At 41.0% G+C, this 20,163-nt stretch overlaps 1 protein-coding gene across 4 annotated transcripts in view; it reads right to left on the reverse strand.

The window, feature by feature from the left end:
* The window catches only part of SRGAP1 (SLIT-ROBO Rho GTPase activating protein 1), a 274,730-nt gene that overhangs the window by 139,581 nt on the left and 114,986 nt on the right, over nucleotides 1–20,163 (reverse strand). For 3 of the 4 annotated variants that reach the window (XM_032644932.1, XM_032644931.1, XM_032644930.1), the window contains exon 2: nucleotides 2,979–3,174. In XM_032644932.1, the coding sequence (XP_032500823.1) occupies nucleotides 2,979–3,174 (196 nt within the window). Of the gene's footprint in view, nucleotides 1–2,978; nucleotides 3,175–15,147; nucleotides 15,153–20,163 lie in introns of those variants that run through there. The other variant, XM_032644933.1, reaches the window with a different exon arrangement.

Below are 20,163 nucleotides of genomic sequence, written 5' to 3' on the forward strand. Positions count from 1 at the left end.
GGGAAGATCCCACATGCCGTGGAGAAACTGGGCCCGTGAGCCACAACTACTGAGCTTGCGTGTCTGGAGCCTGTGCTCCGCGACAAGAGAGGCCACAACAGTGAGAGGCCCGCGTGCCGCGATGAAGAGTGGCCCCCGCTCGCCACAAGAGAGAAAGCCCTTGCACAGGAACGAAGACCCAACACAGCCAAAAATAAATAAACAAACAAATTAATTAAAAAAAAAAACAACTACGATGAGATACCACCTCATTGTAGTGTCAGAATGGCCATCATCAAAAAGAACACAAATAACAAATGTTGGCGAGGGTGTGGAGGAAAGGGAACCCTCCTATACTGTTGGTGGGAATGTAAATTGGTGTAGCCACTGTGGAAAACAGTATGGAGGTTTCTCAAAAAACCTACCCTTTCCTTTTTTTTTTTAATTTTATTTTTGGCTGCATTGTGTCTTCATTGCTGTGCTCGGGCTTTCTCTAGTTGCAGCGAGCATGGGCCACTCTTCGTTGTGGAGCACGGGTTTCTCATTGCGGTGGCTTCTCTTGTTGCGGAGCATGGGCTCTAGGAGCGCAGGCTCAGTAGTTGTGGCGCAGGGACTTAGCTGCTCCGCGGCATGTGGGATCTTCCCGAACCAGGGCTCGAACCCGTGTTCCCTGCATTGGCAGGCGGATTCTTAACCACTGCACCACCAGGGAAGTCCCTACCCTACTTTTTATGTAGGATCCAAGGCCACAGAAGGGTGTAAAATGAAACTGCAAAGCCAATGGTGAAGGCTAAGATGCGCTTCTCTGCAACTCCCTTCCATTTGGAGCCCAGGCTGAGCAGACGGGCCTCTTTGTTGTCCCCTGTGTGGGTGGGTGAGTGGCTTTCTGTTCTACCAGAAATGGTAGTTTTGTTGCTCCTGACTTTAGGCTGTGATGCAATGCAATAGGATTGGTGATGGGGAAGTCCTCCCTTCCAGCTCCCTACCTTGCATTAGCCTCATCTTCTGTCCCCACGTGGGACTAAAGGGTGATATAACCACCACTCAAGTTTTCAATTCCCTTTTCCTTTTTTGGCCCCTGGAAATTTCCCTTACTTTCCTGAGTTCAGTTATACATTTAAAGTGATGTCTATTATATTTTAGTCAGCATTTCCAGGAGTTTTACAGCACAAGTATTTTTCATATTATCTAGTTCATTGTTTTTCCAGAAATGAAAGACTGGGAGGTCTTTTTAGTATCTCCTAAACAAGTCTATTTCTTTCTACCTGCAGTGTTGCTAGTTCATGCCATTATGGTGAGGGTCTTCCACCTGGCCTCCCTCCCTTGACTGTGTCCTCCTCCAGCCCCCAATCCTATCTACAGTCTTTGTCATCATCTCAAAATGCAGGTGTGAGCTGGTCTTCTTTCTCCTTAAAACTCTACGAAGGCTTCTCAGGCCCTTAGGATAAAGTCCAAACTTCCTGGTATGATCCACAAGCCTCCATGATCTGGCACAATGTACAATGGGCACCACACAGCTCACCACCTTGCTACTCATTCCCACCGGCCTACTTTCTGCTCTGCAAAGCTACCCTACATCCCTTCCCTTCTGGTCTCTTATGAGTGATGTTCTCCTTGCCTGAACCTTCTGCTCTGGTCCCTTTACTGGCCAACTAGTCCTTTGGGTCTTCACTTACGTATCACTTCTTCCAGGACCTTTCCTGGACCCTGCTGTCCCCACCTCCACTGCAGAATGGATTTCTATCAGGTCTGTCCCTGGCATCTACCCCGTCAGAGCCCTTGTATACTCTATTGGAGTTGTCTGCCTACTCGTGTCTCAGATTTAAATTCTAAAGTAAATCTCATCAGAAAAACCTGCATGTATTTTTTTTTTAAACAAATGAAGTACAGTTGACAGTGAACATAGGTTTGAACTGTGCAGGTCTACTTACACAGATGTTTTTCAATAAATATAGTCCCTGTGGGACTTCCCTGTGGCACAGTGCTTAGAAGTCCGCCTGCCAAAGAAGGGGACGTGGGTTCAAGCCCTGGTCCGGGAAGGTCCCACATGCCGCGGAGCAACTAAGCCCGTGTGCCGCAACTACTGAGATTGCGCTCTACAGCCCGCGAGCCACAACTACTGAAACTCGTGCGCCTAGGGCCCATGCTCCGTAACAAGAGAAGCCACTGCAATGAGAAGCCCATGCACCGCAACAAAGAGTAGCCCCCGCTTGCCGCAACTAGAGAAAGCCCGCACACAGCAACAAAGACCCTGCGCAGCCAAAAATAAAAATAAAAAATTTATATAAGAAAACATAGTACATCTATTTTCATTACATCCTTAAATTAACTAGATGAGGGGGAAAGTTTCTGTTCAGTTAGAGATCACAATATGTAGAACTTGGGTCCTGATCCGTGCATAACTGTTTCAGCTTCCTGCCTTTAGGTGACTCATTTATCAATTCCTTTATTTTTGAGGCAGAGATAGCAGTATGTGGACTTTCGACTGTGCAGGGGATTGGTGCCCCTAACTCTTGTGTTCTTCAAGGGTCAACTGCAATTAATATAAGGTTTAATTAAGCTAGATTGTACGCATTTTACCAAAAGCCCTTGTTTTAAGTCAGTCTCAACTGCAATGACCACAAGCATGATTGGGGGGTGGGATATAAATTTAAGCAACCCTCACTGCTTATTTTCATGTAAGATCACTATACAGAAATCTTGAGGTCTTTGCTTGAAGAATCAGCTATTTAAAATTTGCCCATCCAAACACCTACCTGTGTTAAACAACAACTCCTAGTGTATTTATTGGAAAGAGAAACATGTCAAGAGAATACTATTCGTTTAAAATGTAATACATTTATGCTCATAAATTATAAATGCAGAGGGTTGCTTTTATCTATGGGGATATATCAATCAACAACTTTTCAGACAAAAATGGAAAATTCTAAAACCAATAAGGGTGGTAAAAAGATAGGATATCCCCTTGGAAAGGTGAATTTGAGCCAAGTCCCTCTTACTTGTACTGCTGATGATCCTTAGTGCTTCTTGTTTTTGCCATGAACCTTTCTGCTAACTTTTCTAGGTTGCGAGAATATTCCGTCTCAATTTCGGCTTTTTTCCGGAAGAAATCTTGCAGGTCCTGCAGAAGCTGAACTCGCATCTCTGTTTGCTGCTCCAGGCATTTCTGTTGTTCTACCAGTTGAGCTCGAATTTCTAAGGAGAGAAGAGAATCCATTTGATGATTTCATGAAAATTACTGAGGTGTGCTGGTATGTGCAAGATAAAAATAATGAATCCTATTATACATTTAGCTCTGTATTGGACCTTTACGAGGCTGCTGTGCTCAGGTTGGGTCTTTAAATAAGATATCTGCTGACCCTGTAAAAGAATGAGATAAGCCTCGGAAAGAATGTAATAAATTAGAATAGAGGGCTTCCCTAATGGCGCAGTGGTTGAGAGTCCGCCTGCCAACGTAGGGAACACGGGTTCGTGCCCCAGTCCGGGAGGATCCCACATGCCGCGGAGCGACTGGGCCCGTGAGCCATGGCCGCTGAGCCTATGCGTCCGGAGCCTGTGCTCCGCAACGGGAGAGGCCACGGTGGTGAGAGGCCCGCGTACCGCAAAAAAAAAAAAAAAAAATTAGAATAGAAACATGGATTACATTTGCAATGCCACAAACATGCGTGGAGTCATGAGGGGAAAAAAAATGAAAGCCTTTCAGATAACAATTTGTAACACGTGACATCTTTGGGTAGCTGAGGACACTGTAGTTTTTTAAACAGCATTTTACCTCAACTATCCTTTTTGAGTTTGAATGGCAAAGAAGTGAGCATCATCTCTTCCAGACTTCTGAACCTTCTCAATTTCTTTGCCAGTTGGCACATACAAACACTGACATCTGGTAATTTTTATTTAGTGCATAAATTTCTAGTTTGTAAAACACATAGCTTCAGGGTTTATAGGAATGCCACACCTAAAAATAATTTCCTTTTATATCCAAATAGTCCATTCATTATGGGGCAATCCTTGGATTCCACTTTATTATTCTGATCACAAGATCAAGAGCTCTTCACTTGGCTTTCACTTTTTCCCCATTGCTCAAACTAAGCCTTATCGACACATTTATCTGAAAAGAGTCCTGCCACAATTTTAATACATTAGGAACGGGAAGGTTAGTCATTTAGTGATTTAGCAGAAACACAAAAGCAAAAGTGTGTCATGCAAAACTATCTGCAAATGACTGTAACAATGATCCATGTGTGTTTTGGAAAATAAGATACAGTAACTATTAACTACTGACTTGTTTTTGTTCTGAGACTCAGGGCTAACATCCAAAGACAAGAATATTCATACTGGAAAACTTCTTTATTTCATCTTTCCCAGTGTCGGGTGCATGATTCCCTAAAAGTGAGGGCTGAACCTAATTCAGTGGAGTTTAAGAAATTGATGTCCGAATAACAGCTCCTCAATTGCTTCCCACGCTTCTTCTCAAATAAAGACCGAGCTGACAGTACGTATGCACATACTTGACCATGTGTAATCAGGTTCATTAACAGCAGGGCCATCCAGTTCTGAATGAGGAGTCAGGAAATTTGCTCAACTTAAGAGCTAATAACAATCGAATGCTTGCTGTTCTACACCCTAATGAAGTGGATACTAGTATTACCCTCATTTTGCAAAGAGGAAACTGAGGTTTAATGAGATGACATACTTCATGTAGAGACTTCAGCTTGTAAGTGGCACCCGCAGGACCTCTAACCCAGGTCTGTCCGTCAATTAATTGAATGCTTCTGCCTGCCTTTCATCCGTGCAACATGTTTTAAGTACCTACAGTGTGCCAGGCCTATATCCTGGCAAAGAAGATACAGTAACTATGAAACAAGGTCTCTGATCTCAATAAGCTCATGTCCAAGCAGCATGGTTTTGGGGGAGTCCCGGGAGAAGATAGGAAAGCATTTCTCAAGCGTCCTCTCTTGGTTTCTCCACTTGGAGATTGGGGGATCCTATTATTAATCTCATAAAAGTGTGGTGAACACCAAAGTGAAGACATTATTACAGGCTTTTAACTACCACGAACAGCAGCTGGTTTTTAGTCCATCAAAGTAAATATTTTTCAATACAGTATTATAATCAGCATGTCTGCCAAACTCCCCCCGACAAATACAGACCTAGTTTTGTTTCATAAAGAAAAAAAAAAATCAAGGGTGGGGGCATTTCTCATCCAGGAAGTCTTTTTTGATGAAGTAATTTTAGCACATCTTGCTGTGCTAAGTGAAAAAAAAATCAGACGTCTTTGGCTGTCAATGAGTTCTGTTTTGTTTTGTTTCTCCCCCCGCTCCTTTTTTTAAATTTTATTATAAAAACATGTGTATATTATTTAAAAGTTTAGCTCACGGTGTGTCAAAGTATTACTTGCTTTATTCTTGCCTTTTCTTATTAAATCCAGTATGTGGTGAATGGGCTATTTCCTTTTTATTCTTAGGTTTTATAACAATATGTAAAGTTACTATTCCATTGTTCTTTTTGTTTTTGTAGAAGTACACAAAAATTATATGGGCTTCCTTCTTGGATCTCATTCTTAGATCTTCTCTTGCTTGCTTCCTTCAGGGTTTAAAATCAAGAACTAGGGAGTTTTGAGAAGGAGGACTCTATTTTATTTTATTTTTTTTGCGGTACGCGGGCCTCATCACTGTTGTGGCCTCTCCCGTTGCGGAGCACAGGCTCCGGACGCGCAGGCTCAGCGGCCATGGCTCACGGGCCCAGCCGCTCCGCGGCACGTGGGATCTTCCCGGACTGGGGCACGAACCCGCGTCCCCTGCATCGGCAAGCGGACTCTCAGGCACTGCGCCACCAGGGAAGCCCCGGAGGACCGTATTTTAAACAGTTACAACCCCATCTTCATTTTGCTGGGAGTAACTGTTGTTTCACATTATCTGTAATTTTCCAGTCAAAATAGGATGCTGGCAACATTTTCAATAGTGGGAAAAGTGGAGGGACAGAACCTAGAGAAAAAGTATGCTCCAAAAATCGGAGAGAATTTGTTTGATTATCTTTTAATTTAGAAAAGTTTAGGACAAATGAGGAAAAGATCACAAGGAAATCAAAAGCAAAATGAGATACCACTTCACATCCACTAGGATGGCTGTAATCAAAAAGACACAAGCGTTGGTGAAGGGTGGAGAAATTGGAACCCTTATACACGGCTGGTAGGAATGTAAAATGGTACAGCCACTTTGTAAAACAATGTGGCAGTTCCTCAAAAGCTTGACATAGACTTAACAAATCTACTCCTAGGTATATACTCAAGAGAAAACACATTTTCCACAAAACATATAGACAAACGGTTATGGCAGCATGACTCTTAACAGCTGAAAAGTGGAAATAATCTAAATGTCCATCAATATGGAACAGAAAAACAAAATGAGATAATAGCCATACAATGGAATATTATTCATCCATAAAGAGGAATGAAGTATGTTTCGTGCTTATATTGAAAATATAAACTTAGTGAATAAAAGTAGTCACTAATGGAAAGTGTGATTACATTAATGTGAAATGTCCAAAAGAGACTAATCCACAGAAACAGAAAGTAGATTAGATGTTGACTAGGGCTGGAGGTGTTGGGGAAAATGGGAAGTGACTGCTAAGGGGTGCAGGGTTTTTTTTTTTGGCGGGGGGTGACGAAAATGTTCAAAAAGTGATTGTGGTGACAGTTATAAAACAGTGAGTACACTAAAAAACACTTAATTGTACACTTTAAATGGGTATATTGAATGATATATAAAGTATCACAATATAGCTGTTATATAAAAATCAACAGACTGCCATATCACAATTCATTGACATTTTGGTTGAGACATTTCTGAGAATGATAACAGTAGTAACAACAAAATGACTCCTTGGGACTTCCCTGGCGGTCCAGTGGCTAAGACCCCGCACTTCCAATACAGGGGGCCCGGGTTCGCTCCCTGGTCAGGGAACTAGATCCCACGTGCCGCAACGAAGATCGAAGATCCCGCTTGCCGAAACTAAGACCCGGAGCAACCAAATAAATAAATAAATAAAATAATAATTTAAAAAATGAGTCCTCCTATTTCCATACCTCGTACTTTTTAGTAGTTTATCAAATTAGACAACATATGGGCAAGCCCTTTAAAATGATGTCTTCAAAAAATGGCTCTTGCTTCAATATTTTAATTTCATCCTGAATTTATCTGTGAGTCAGAATAGTAAATTTAATTACTGGCTAGCATCATTTGTACATTAATTATCACAATTTCTAATGGTATAGAAAAGATTTACCTAATAGAACATCAGGAGGGGCTTATCACCATGACTCCCAGACAACTGCATAAAACAGCGCAAACTCTTTCAGGCAGAAAAATGCCATCTCTGAGGAGGCTCCAAGCAGCTATTATTTAAATCTAGGGCAGGACCTACTAAATACTAATAATGGCCATTTTAAAGGAGCTAAAATTTACTGGGTTTTTTTTATGACTTATTTAATTTCTGTTCTACCAGAGCATCACCACAGGATGAATCAACATCAATAATCCAACAAGAATAACACACAAAAAGACTATGCTTTCAAACTACTCAATTTGTTTAAAAAATTGAAATAGTTCCTCTAAGCTACAGAAATATTGACTAATACTTACCAAATAAAATGGAATTGCCTAGGAAAGGAGGAAACAGAGGCATTTCTTGCTATTGCTCTGATAAAGGGAAGTCCTAACCCTTAAAATAAATCTGTGTGAGACCACAGAGTGTGATGCATGTTTCACGGAAAGGCTGCGGCCAGGCTGGGCTGTTTCTCTGTTACTGAATGGTTAGGACTAGGGCATAAAACTGATAGACTGGGTGTGATACTCGTGATCATCCAGCAAAAAATAAAAACACAGCAACACTTCTAAAGCATCACAGACCATCTCAATTATTTCATAGTCTTGTTTCGTCAGACTTTCCTTATGATGTCAAAAAAGTCTACATTGTGTGTGGATTTATCAGTACCTTTACCCGTGGGCTATAAGGAATTCTCCCAAATACCAGGTAAGAACCACTGGAATATCTTTAAAGAGAAGAACCCAATTAGACTAACTGGTTCCATCAATTGTTCACATAATCATTGCTGATGTGAATATTTATATAATCTTGCAGCTACTGATTAGCTAAACAGAACTTCTGTGAAACATGCTGGGACTTCCCTGGTGGCGCCGTGGTTAAGAATCCACCTGCCAATGCAGGGGACATGGGTTCAAGCCCTGGTCCGGGAAGATCCCACATGCTGCAGAACAACAAAGCCCATGTGCCACAACTGGTAAGCCTGTGTTCTGGAGCCCATGAGCCACAACTACTGAAGCCGGTGCACCTAGAGCCCGTGCTCCGCAACAAGAGAAGCCACCGCAATGAGAAGCCTGCGCACCGCAACAAAGAGTAGCCCCCGCTCGCCGCAACTAGAGAAAGCCCGCGCGCAGCAACGAACACCCAACGCGGCCAATAAATTAATTAAAAAAAAGAAATATGCTAAAAAGGCTAGAAATTTGGAGCAAAAAAAAAAAATCCATAAACGTGAAAGAACTTTATTAATTTCTTTTTGTGTGTGAATAGACTGAATAAGCAAAGGCCGTTTCTTCTTTTCACTAGAAACCTGAACCCAAGATTTATGCTTCTTTTACACTCTGTACGTTATGGACCCATGTTGGAGTTACGGTGTCACCTATTACAAGTCACATGACATGGGGCAAGTTGCTTAACATCTTGAAAAATACGAGTTCCACCTCCCGAGGCTGTGGTGAGAGAATTAAATGAGATGATGTAAGTGAAAAGCATGCTGCAATCTGTAAACCACTATGAAACAGATGGAGATGTTATTATTACTAGTATCAGCAGGCTTTCACTAGAAAAATATTTATTGACTATTTCCTTGTGCCAGACTCCCTTCTAAGTGGCTCTAATAACAGACTGGAAATCATAAGCCCCATCCCTCAGTGAGAAGACAGCCAAGACAAACAGATAGTGAGAGCTAGTGACCTTCAGGGCCTTGATTTACCAATGTCAAGGAGCAATGGGAGGAGGTGTGTCGGGAAACGAGGCAAACGCTGCGGGGGTGATCCTGAGGGGGACCCAGCAGTGTGTTGGCAGACACAAAGGGGAAGGGCATCCCAGGCTGAAAGAACACAAGCACAGGTAGGAGGAGAGCACAGGAAGAGTACCTTGCCAAGTGCTTCTCTGTGCTAAAACCTAACTCTGGCTGGGTAATGGGTCTAGTCATGGGCTAGGTCAGAAAGGATCCCACACGGTAGACTGAGGAGTAAAATTCTATCTTTTAGGCCAGTTTCCCCAACTGGCTTGATGATAAGAGCCACCAGGGGTGATTACTAAAAATACCTGTGTCCAGGTCCCTCAGCTGGATATTTTGATTCTGTCGGTCTGACAGGACCGGGAACAGAGGATCTTAACTAAGTACCCAGGTGAATCTTACCACTGGGCAACTGTAGGAAACACCAGTTGGGAGGAATTGAACAATTTTGAACAAGAGAGACACATGATCAGATTTGCATTCTAGAAAACAGCACAAATAAATGAAGAAATAAATGAAATGAAAGGCTACGTATCCTATACCTTATTAAATTGTTTCCTTTGTAAGCTACAGGGGTCCTCATTTGAATTATGAATTGCTGGGCAAAACAAACCAACACCACCGACAGAAACCCTCACAAGAATGAATGGTATCCATGTTCTTCTCTGCCTAAGCCTATTATTTTAATTAGTTATGAATCACTCATTTCTGTCATCTGGTGTGGAACTAATGAGTATGTCCACGTTATCTGTTATCGGAGAAGAGAAGCTGATTGTCAACCACGTTGTAGGAAAAAAGCTGTGCTGCCCAATATGCAGCCATCTGTCACACTGAGCACTTGAAATGTGGCTGCTCCAAACTGAGATGTGCTCTAAGTGTAACATACACAGAGGACTTCAAAATCTTAGTGTGGGGGGAAAAAAAGAACATAAAAGTGTCTCCTTAATATTTTTTATATTAGTTAATGTTAGAATTAAAAATTTTAGACATTTTGGTTATAAAAAGATGTTAAAATTAATATCACCTGTTCGTCTCCTTTTTTTTTTAAATGTGACTGCTAAAGAAAATTTAAAATTGGAAATGTGGTTCATCTACAGGACAATCCTCCTCTAGTACATGAGTGAATTAGCAACTAAGTTTCTCATAAGTGGAATCTGGAATGTGGGGTTACCATCAGAAAAGGTCTTTGAAGAATTAGCGGACTTGAGATCAGAAGACAAGATTTATGCACAAGGCAAATACGGGGTAGAATACAGAGTATCAGGACGTCAGTTCCAGTTAGAAGTAGGACCTTGGAAGAGTAACCATCTCTGTGGAACTCATGTTTCCTCAACTGCAAAATGATCGCTAATCATAACTGCCATATTTGCCTCCCAAAGGCAATAGAAGGCTTCAATGAGATGAGATATACAAAGACTTCCTCATCATGTCAAACACTGTATTGGCCAATTATCATATAATGTGGATTGAAAAAAGGAAAATACAAGTTCTAGATTTGATGGTGTCAACCACACAGACTAAAGGACTTTCAGAAAAGAAAAGACCATAGGCCAGAGCTGAGGTCTTCATCAGTGATAGCTTCAGAGGTAGTCGGCCCTGCACTGCATTTAAAGGATATGTAAAATTTGGAAGGCTATGCAAATCTGGGGAATGGAAAAGTAGTTCTTTAAATAACTGAAAATGATAATTCTTTTTTTTTTTTTTTTTTTTTTGCGGTACGCGGGCCTCTCACTGTTGTGGCCTCTCCCATTGCGGAGCACAGGCTCCAGACGCGCAGGCTCAGCGGCCATGGCTCACGGGCCTAGCCGCTCCACGGCATGTGGGATCTTCCCGGACCGGGGCACGAACCCGTGTTCCCTGCATCGGCAGGCGGACTCTCAACCACTGCGCCACCAGGGAAGCCCGAAAATGATAATTCTTGATACCCTGGCCCAGAAGAGCAAGGTTCTAGGGAAGGAAGTTTAGCGTGGCTGGATCAGACTACTGTCTCGTGGAAAATATAACTCCCTAAAGTCTTTTTCTACTGCTGACTTATGAAATCACCAACGACTTAGGCAAACTAAATACCATAGACATATATGAAATAGGTTTGCTTCCATTCTAAGCTTGAACCATGGCTGCATCCTAGAACTCGAGAGATAATTAGCACATTTGAGAGGGAGTAGAGTTCATGATAAAATCTTTTGGAATAAAATAAGAAAGTGTCCTCTCAGCACAGTTAATCCTCACTGTATGGATATGAAAGTAAAGTCAATTTCACAACATTTCCTGCACTTAAAGAGAGGCTGTGTCTGTTTTTCTAAGTTCTCATAATAATATCTTCATTTGAAGTGACATTTACCTCAGTATTATTTTAGAATAAAGCTTACTACAAAAGCATCAGTTTTCACAGCGTTTGAAAGCCAAATATTGTATTTTGGTCCAGATAACATTTTCAGGAAAAGTATGGAAAACAAATTTGTACTTTTTTTTTTTCCAGATGAAAACTAGCTAGGATAAATGGCAATAAATTAAGTTGATCAATTACTGCAGTTTAACTACATTGTAGGAAAGGCCAGTTTAAGGAAGTACAGATCTGAATGATTAGCTTTAGTGCTTTTATTTAGAATGTACAAGAGGCAGGACTTCATTACCTTCCCTATAATTAAGCAAGAACACTTAAGACCACATTAGTAGATTGATTTTTACTACCAGAAAAAGACAGTGTGTGGAAATCACTGATCTCCAGAGAGTCCAAAGATTTACATTTTGGAAGGGCTGTGTCACTGACAAAGGTTCAAGGCATTCTTTAAACGTTGACATTCTTTCCTGAAATTATTCAACATGGAGTCTCATGGAGTAAACATGTTACACATCTTTTTCTCTAAATAAGTTTTAAGAATAAACTAGTTTAAATTTTCTGTATTGAATTAATTGCAAATTGAGGCTTTTTTCAAATTATAATTTTAAAGCATCTACTAGAACACAGTTTAACCCCACAAGCAATTTACCATTTATGTCTAACAGGAGAATATTTACTGAGTTCCTACTATGTTCCAGATGCTGTGATAAGTACTTGATGTAATTTAGCTCATTTCATTCTTACAGCAAACCTATTATGTAATGCCTCCATTACATTCACGAGGAAATTGAAGCAGGAGGTTAAGTGTTTGGTCCAAAGTTATACAATGATTAAGCACTAGAGCTTAGATCCCCACTCAGGTTTGTCTGACTCCAAAGTTCATGATGCAAAATTATAACCCTCAACAATTACACATAGTGTGCAATTACACAAAGCAAGCCTAAGTGATCTAGGCCTAGCCTTAGAGCTAAGTTATTAGAATGTATATAGATGCTGTATATAACTATTAATGTATCAAGTAAAAGTTTAAGTGTCAAATGTCTAGCATCATTTAGAAAAGCAATAAAAATTGCATTTATATCTCTTACTTAAAGAAAGCCAAGGCTTCCCTGGTGGTGCGGTGGTTAAGAATCTGCCTGCCAATGCAGGGGACACGGGTTCGAGCCCTGGTCCGGGAAGATCCCACATGCTGCAGAGCAACGAAGAGTAGCCCCCAGCTCACCGCAACTATAGAAAGCCTGCGCGCAGCAATGAAGACCCAAAGCAGCCAAAAATAAATGAATGAATAAATAAATTAATTAATTAAAAAAAAAAAAAGAAAGCCAAAAGCCAAAAAAAAACCTAACATTTTACAAAACTAGCTAAGTGGCTAATTCTAATTCCCTAGTACTTCCTGAATGTCACAGCTTTACAGGAAACCATGTATTTTGGTCAATTGCTTTCGTTTTAAATCGTTACTGTACTACTGCTATTATGTTACAATGACTGTAGAGCTCTGAACTATATAGCTTATGAATGAATCCCTTGAATACAAATATCACGTCTCTGAATTTACATACAGCACATAATAGATACTCAATAACTATCTCTGATGAATGCTTGCTTCAGTAAAGATAATTAGTTTCTAAAATGCTTCGTTATCCACATCTAGACATAGGACTCAAATTTTGCTAATTCATAAAATGTGCTTCCTGCCTCATCTCCCTGCAACACACCACCCCATCACTACACCTCTTCATTCTCTGCTCCATGTGGTTCTGCTGGCATCCAGCCCTACAAGCTTTCCCACAAAAACAATGTTCTACTCAGTCAACAGTTGAAAAGAACTCCAGTTAAATCCAGTGAAAATCATGTTTTAAACATCTCTCAATTAAAGGTATCTTTTGTGTGTGTGTGTGTGATACGTGGGCCTCTCACTGTTGTGGCCTCTCCCGTTGCGGAGCACAGGCTCCGGACACACAGGCTCAGCGGCCATGGCTCACGGGCCCAGCCGCTCCGCGGCATGTGGGATCTTCCCGGACCGGGGCACGAACCCACATCCCCTGCATCGACAGGCGGACTCTCAACCACTGCGCCACCAGGGAAGCCCTAAAGGTATCTTTTATATGTCCATTTCTAACATAAGTGAAAACCTTCATCTAGGAAAATAACAAAGGAAGCACTAATCATTTCACTTAATTTTCCTTAGACTTCTATTAGAGACTTTGATTGGATTGCTATTGGCAACTTTATATCTTATTTTTATTTAACTACAGTTCAATAAATGAGAGCTCCAATAACCTCTGGCTCCAAGTGAACTACCTGAACTCTAACTCAGGAGCTGATACAAGGAAACTGGAAAGTAGCCTAGTTACCTGTGCTTCCTTAACATTCATTTCACAGCTGAAAACCACAATTCTGGATCATAGAATAAATACCTTTCAATCCTAGGCTACAAAATCCTTAAAGAGATGGCAATTTAAAAACTCATATATAGCTCTATACATCTATATATGGAAATACACATACACATATATATTATATATATATGTATATTTTTGATGATTTTTTTTAGGTCTAAGCAAATACTTAGATACAGCAAATACTGAACATCAACCAGCTTGTGAAAATGTCAGAGATAATAATTCTCTTCTTCATTTCATCTCTTCAAAGTACCACAGAAAATGTCCAATTTGATACACAACCTATGTATTAAAGTAACATTCTTCTATTTTATCCTCAGATGAAAGCCAAATTCTATAGTAAAAGTTACTTCTGGTCCTGCACGCTCAACCTTTACCCACATAACCTGCAGAAATCGAATTCAACGATGTTCTCTCATTGTCTGTTCAACAAGCCAAGGAGTGAGTACCCTTTTCATCTGACACACATTTACTGAGTAACTTTCAGGTGCTGGGCCCTGGAGAAGAAAAGATAAACCCATTGCTTTTTACCCCCAGGGCCTCCCAAGGTAGCTCCTGGTCTACAGACATGGAAACAAGTAACTTATTTTTATAACTATCATCTCCTACAACGGCAATGTTGTAAAACCTATAATGGAAGCATGAGGAAAGTGCTGTGAGGACACAGAGGAAGGAACAATAAATTCTGCCCAGGGTAAATCAGGGAAGGCTCTGAGGTGACACTAAGGCTCTGAATAGCTCTTAGTGCATTGTTGAGTAATACTACCTTCCTCCTTCCAAATCCCCAAGCAGAAGTGTCAAATTGGGGGTGGGTGTGGGAAGGGTATTACAGGCAAAAGGAGTAGCCTGTGCAAAGGCCCCGGGGTATGAGTATCTGGAGAGTTCAGGGCATTTACAAGAATGGCGGTTTGTTACATATTGCAGGGTCGTAAGGTAGACAGGGGCTGGATCAATTATTAGGGAGGGGACTTAAAAGTAAATATTCTATAATGATAAGGGGGTGTTATCTTTACTCAGCTCTCATTCCAGGGAATGCTTCAATTTATTTATTTAACAAGTTAAAAACAAAGGCATATCCTCCCCTCCCACCTGGGGATGTAAGGCACTGCATAGGGAATATAGTCAATAATACTGTAATAACTTTGTATGGTGACAGATGGGTACTAGACTTATCATGGTGATTTTTTGGTAATGTATAAAAATATTGAATCACTATGTTGTACACCTAAAACTAATATAATATTGTATGTTAACTATACTTCAATTTATTTTAAAAAATGCATACTATTCACATTTAGAAAGGATAGCTGTAGAAATACGTTCTAACTGGTTAAATTATCAGAAAATGACATTTTCTGCCAAACCTTTGACATGAGATTTTTTTTTAAGTGTTTAATGCCAATTTAGATAAGAGAAGGCAGTGTCAGCTATATTTAACAGAATACTGAGGCTATGGAGCGGAAGGATTTATAAGTACCATAATGTGCTCAGAATTGCCTTTTATTTCACTATAATTAGATTTGTATCTAATTTTGAGTTGAAGTAGCTTCAAATGGCAAATTACTTAAAGCACCTATCTCCTACCTTTCTTATATACTTTGTGGTCCATTCATCTTGCAATTTACTTTGAAAAGGTATCATTTAATCTTTAAAACAAAGCAGCAGTTTAGAAGCTAAGGTGAAAAAGCTAGCATTTTCTCATCTTATACCTCTTTATAAGCTCTTCACAGGATCTCAAACACAGTATTAGCTTTATTGCCTCTGCCACACTCACTCTTACACAGCTGCTCTTATCTGGAAGAGATTCATTTTTAAATATGATCAGATGCACAAACAGCTCTTAGTGCATTGTTGAGAAATACAATCCTCCTCCCTGCAAATCCCCAGGACCAGCTATTTTCTCCGGACTTCTGCCCCTACTATGCATCTACCATCTAAATGTTGCTTTTGACTGAAACTTCCTTCCCAGCTCTCTGCTCACACACTGTCCCCTCTGCTGTCAAGTTTCCCCAAGGCTTGGGTAAGAGGTACTACGAGAAGAATACGGAGACAATGGGCTGATGGGAGGAGGGAAAGAAGGCAGGCGGGAGTAGAAGAAAGATAAAGGGAAATGTAGCTTCCTGAGAAAACAAAGGAGAAGAGAATCAAGGAGAGAAGAGAGATAAGAGAGGAGCAAGGAGGGGTAGGTGAGGGAGGAAAGGGGGCGGGTGAAGCAAATAAGTGTAAAGTAAATTCCGAAGGTCTTAGGAAGTCACTGGATCAGACTTGGGCACCAGAAGGCCTTGGAGGGAGCTTCAGTCTCCTCCTGCCTGTCTTCAGGCTCTCAGATCTTTGAAGAGTACATTTTGCTTTTAATAATGCCAGATATCAGACTTCAGTCTTGGGCCAGCATAAGAACAAACTTTCGGTGTCAAACATAAAGCACAGTTTTTTCCTTATTAGAACCGAAGTGTAGGTTGTTCAGATTTGTAAGAATTCCCTCGCCTCCACCACCCCTTTAAGCCTTTAGAAACCTAAGTGAAATCCAAATTGGTCATGACGGCCAACTTCAGCTTTAGTGGAATTTGCCATAAGGCTCATCCGTGCTCTTTTTTCACACTACCCTAATTCTAACACAGCTCTCAGACCAAACTATAGCAACTCTTTGTGTTCATTCTATTGCCATGGTTAGGTTTAGCAGTTCCTTGAGCATTTTAATGATCTTGGCACCTCCGGGATAGAATGGAAAGCCCACGAAATACAGGTAGAATCCCTCAGAATTCTTTGCGCCATCTTCCTTCTCTGTAAAAATGAGCCCAATTCAGTAAGGCCAAAAGCTTTTCCACATCGACCCACAGTACAATTTTCTTTTCTTTCCTTTGAAGTTGAGAAGTTTCTGGCGGGAACCCACGCTACTCACAGGCACAGATGATGTTCTCTTGGCTGCCGTGATTCAGAAAGCTGTCTGAATGGATGGCACGGAGCCTTCTGCCACTCCACTGGATCCTTCCCTGGCACAGGTGCCAAGGCACCCTGAGCTTAGGCAAGCAACAGTCCGCAGGGCACTTCAGGCCCCATCTCCTCGACTAGGGCTCTCCTGAACGCCAGCGGCACAGTTCAGGACGAATACAGTTTCTCTTCTCCCCTCTGGTTACAGAGTTGGCAGGCCGGCATCACCCCAAAGGCAGAACACTCTGCCCAGATCCAGTGAAAAACTTTCCCTTATTCTGCAGTCCCTTCCTGAGGCTGAAATAATAGCTACTTATAGTCTTAAGACCCGCACATGAGCATTACTTATAGAGGAAGGGTCACAAACCTAAATGCCCTCACAGCCCAGACTGGGCCCATAAATGAGTGAAGCGGGCAGGGCATAAAAAAAACAAGGAGGGCTTCCCTGGTGGCGCAGTGGTTGAGAGTCCGGCTGTCGATGCAGGGGACGCGGGTTTGTGCCCAGGTCTGGGAAGATCCCACATGCCGCGGAGCGGCTGGGCCCGTGAGCCATGGCCGCTGAGCCTGCGCGTCCGGAGCCTGTGCTCCGCAACGGGAGAGGACACAGCAGTGAGAGGCCCGCGTACCGCAAGAAAAACAAAAAACAAAAACAAAAACAAAACAAGGAAAGGTAAGGATTGCTTAAGCAGGAACACATGCCTCATCTAGCCACCAAGCTCCAGATAATGCTTGCTGTGTAGCGAAGCCTGATGCAGTTATGCCAAACCTGATCTTTTGGAGAGAAGCCAGAAATCTGATTTGGGGGTAAAATCTCCAAATTTTTAAATATCAGCAACTAATTAAACAAAATCAAACCCCGTCCAAGCCAATGAAAACCCATCCTTGAGCCAGATTTTGCCTCTGGGCTACCATTTTGTGATTTCTGACAGAGATGGCTTATTGGACAAAATCAACACCTTGTCCAACTGTCAGAAATAGAAGAGAAACAAAATCCAGATTAATTATAACTTTCGGGACCTCATGAATGAGGCTACAATGTAAATGATGTGTGGAAAACCAATCAAAATAATTTAAGGTGGCATATTTAGTGAGTAATATTATTTCTTGGCTTTTAAGTGAATTTATTTGTCACCTGGATGTGAATAGTTCGACCATTCTAAAACTCTCACACTAGTTTTCTCGGAATTGAAAATGCTAGAACATTTTCTCCTCGTCATCATTATCCCCTAGGGCTCAGCCTAAATCTGGAAGATGATCTGCAGTCCAATCTTATTGGAACAGTTTCTCAAGACGAGAACTATCCATGCTGACTCGGGAAACCAGAGAAAAGCACTTCTGCTTCCAGTGCTGATACAAACCCCATTAACCATCATTGCTATCAAAGGCTCTACCGGATAATCTGTGGTTCCAATTTATGTTTTGTTTCTCTCCTCGTTAGACACATGTTAGAGAAACAGAAAAATCACAGAATCTCAAATTTACCGTAAGCCTTAGAAATCATTTAGTCCTATCTACTGTCTGGTAATCAAACTCCCCCAAGTCCATGCCTGCACAGAATTCACTACCTGTCTCCTAAGGACAGTCTGTGCTACTGTCAGGCAACTCCAACCCTTAGAAAAGTCTCCTTGAACTGAAACAAGAACCCCTCCGCTGGTTCAATAAAAAACATATCAAATGCCAACAATACGACTCATGCTAGTTGCTTTTACATAAACATGAATAAACTGGGGCACCCCACCCCCTCTGCAAAGAATTCACAGAAATACTTTTAAAATTAAATATCAAACTTCCAAAAAGGTACTATGTATGAGTCAGTGCACTTGAGAGGCAGGGCAAAGTCAACCAATTAAAAAGCCCAGGATGTCAGACAACTCATGAGAAGCGAATACTTAAAAGAAAGGAAAGGTTTAACAGTTATGAGGAAATGGTTATGAAAACTCAAATGAAACTTCCTTCAAAACCTAACATCTTTTCCTAACCACTCTGGGAAACAAAGGCTAAAAGAAAGACAGTTGCCAAGTTCATTACCCATTACAATAGGAGCAGATTTACCCATAACCTCCATGCTTGAAGTGGTACAAAATAGGTTTCAGTATCACCACGTGTTTTCACTTAACAAACCTTGCCCCTTATTGATACCTGTACTCTTGTTCTGCTATGCTCTCCCTTAAGCCTAAGTCAAGTAAAAGATATTCAAGCAACACCATTCCCATTTTTCCCCAACCCCAAGTTGCCCAATTAAGAAAAAATTGAGAAAAAAAAATCAATATATGGTAGTTTAAAGTTGGCCTGACAGCTAGCTGCTGAGAAGACTTGGTCCTATACAAACTTGGTCATAAAATTGGTGGAAAGCTTTATTTCTCCAGCTGAGCATAAGTGAAAATTTCCTCTGTTACTATGATCATGTTACTATGATTTTTTTTTTTCTTTGAAAGTCACAAGGTTAAATTCTGAGTCCTGAATTTGGGTAATTTATATAATCTTAAATCTCAAGTAAAACCAACCTCATTGGGTTGTTATGAGGATTAAATTAGATAATGCATGTAAAGAATTCAAATTGAGCCTCACATAGAAAACACTCAAACAAATGGTACCTATGGTTATTATTATTACATCTGTTGGTCCTAGAATATCTTCACACATTTCCAAAGAATTCATATTTTCTGTGAGTTCTAATGTACTGTAGATTCTATTTGAGGGTGGTGATCATGCATATTAAGAATGCACTTTTAGGGCTTCCCTGGTGGTGCAGTGGTTGAGAGTCCGCCTGCTGATGCAGGGGACATGGGTTCGTGCCCTGGTCTGGGAAGATCCCACATGCCGTGGAGCGGCTGGGCCCGTGAGCCATGGCCGCTGAGCCTGCACGTCCGGAGCCTGTGCTCCGCAGCGGGAGAGGCCTCAAGAGTGAGAGGCCCGCGTACCGCAAAAAAAAAAAAAAGAATGCACTTTTATTTTCTCCATCATTCATGCAAACATACTCATTTTACAAGATTATAAAAGTAGAAAGAGGGGAAAATTATCTGTCTTGGGAACACACCTGTTAATGTGGTGCAGTTACTTTTTGTGCTTTTTAAAAATATATGAATGATTCTTTTAACTTAAAAATAACTGTTTATTGCTACAAAAGCAGACATGTATATTATGTGTTAGAAAATGTAAGTTTAAAAACCCACTCGATTTTCTATCACCAAGCGATAAATATTGATAACGTTTTGTTGTATACTTCCCCAAATATTTTCTAATATGCAAAGCTCTAGGTTATATTCATTTTAATTTTCCAACCCCTAATGATTTCTTCACATGCAGTTTCTGGTGTAGAAGATACAACTCCACTTGTACACGGGTAAAAATTCCAGAGCATCTCTAACTACCATCACTTGTCCCCTCCTAAGGGCCAGGCCCTTTATTACGTTACTTCAAATCTTTACAAACGTCCTGCAAAATACACTCCA

Source organism: Phocoena sinus, chromosome 10 (genome assembly GCF_008692025.1).
Source record: "Phocoena sinus isolate mPhoSin1 chromosome 10, mPhoSin1.pri, whole genome shotgun sequence".
In the NCBI taxonomy this organism is placed as follows: domain Eukaryota; kingdom Metazoa; phylum Chordata; class Mammalia; order Artiodactyla; family Phocoenidae; genus Phocoena; species Phocoena sinus.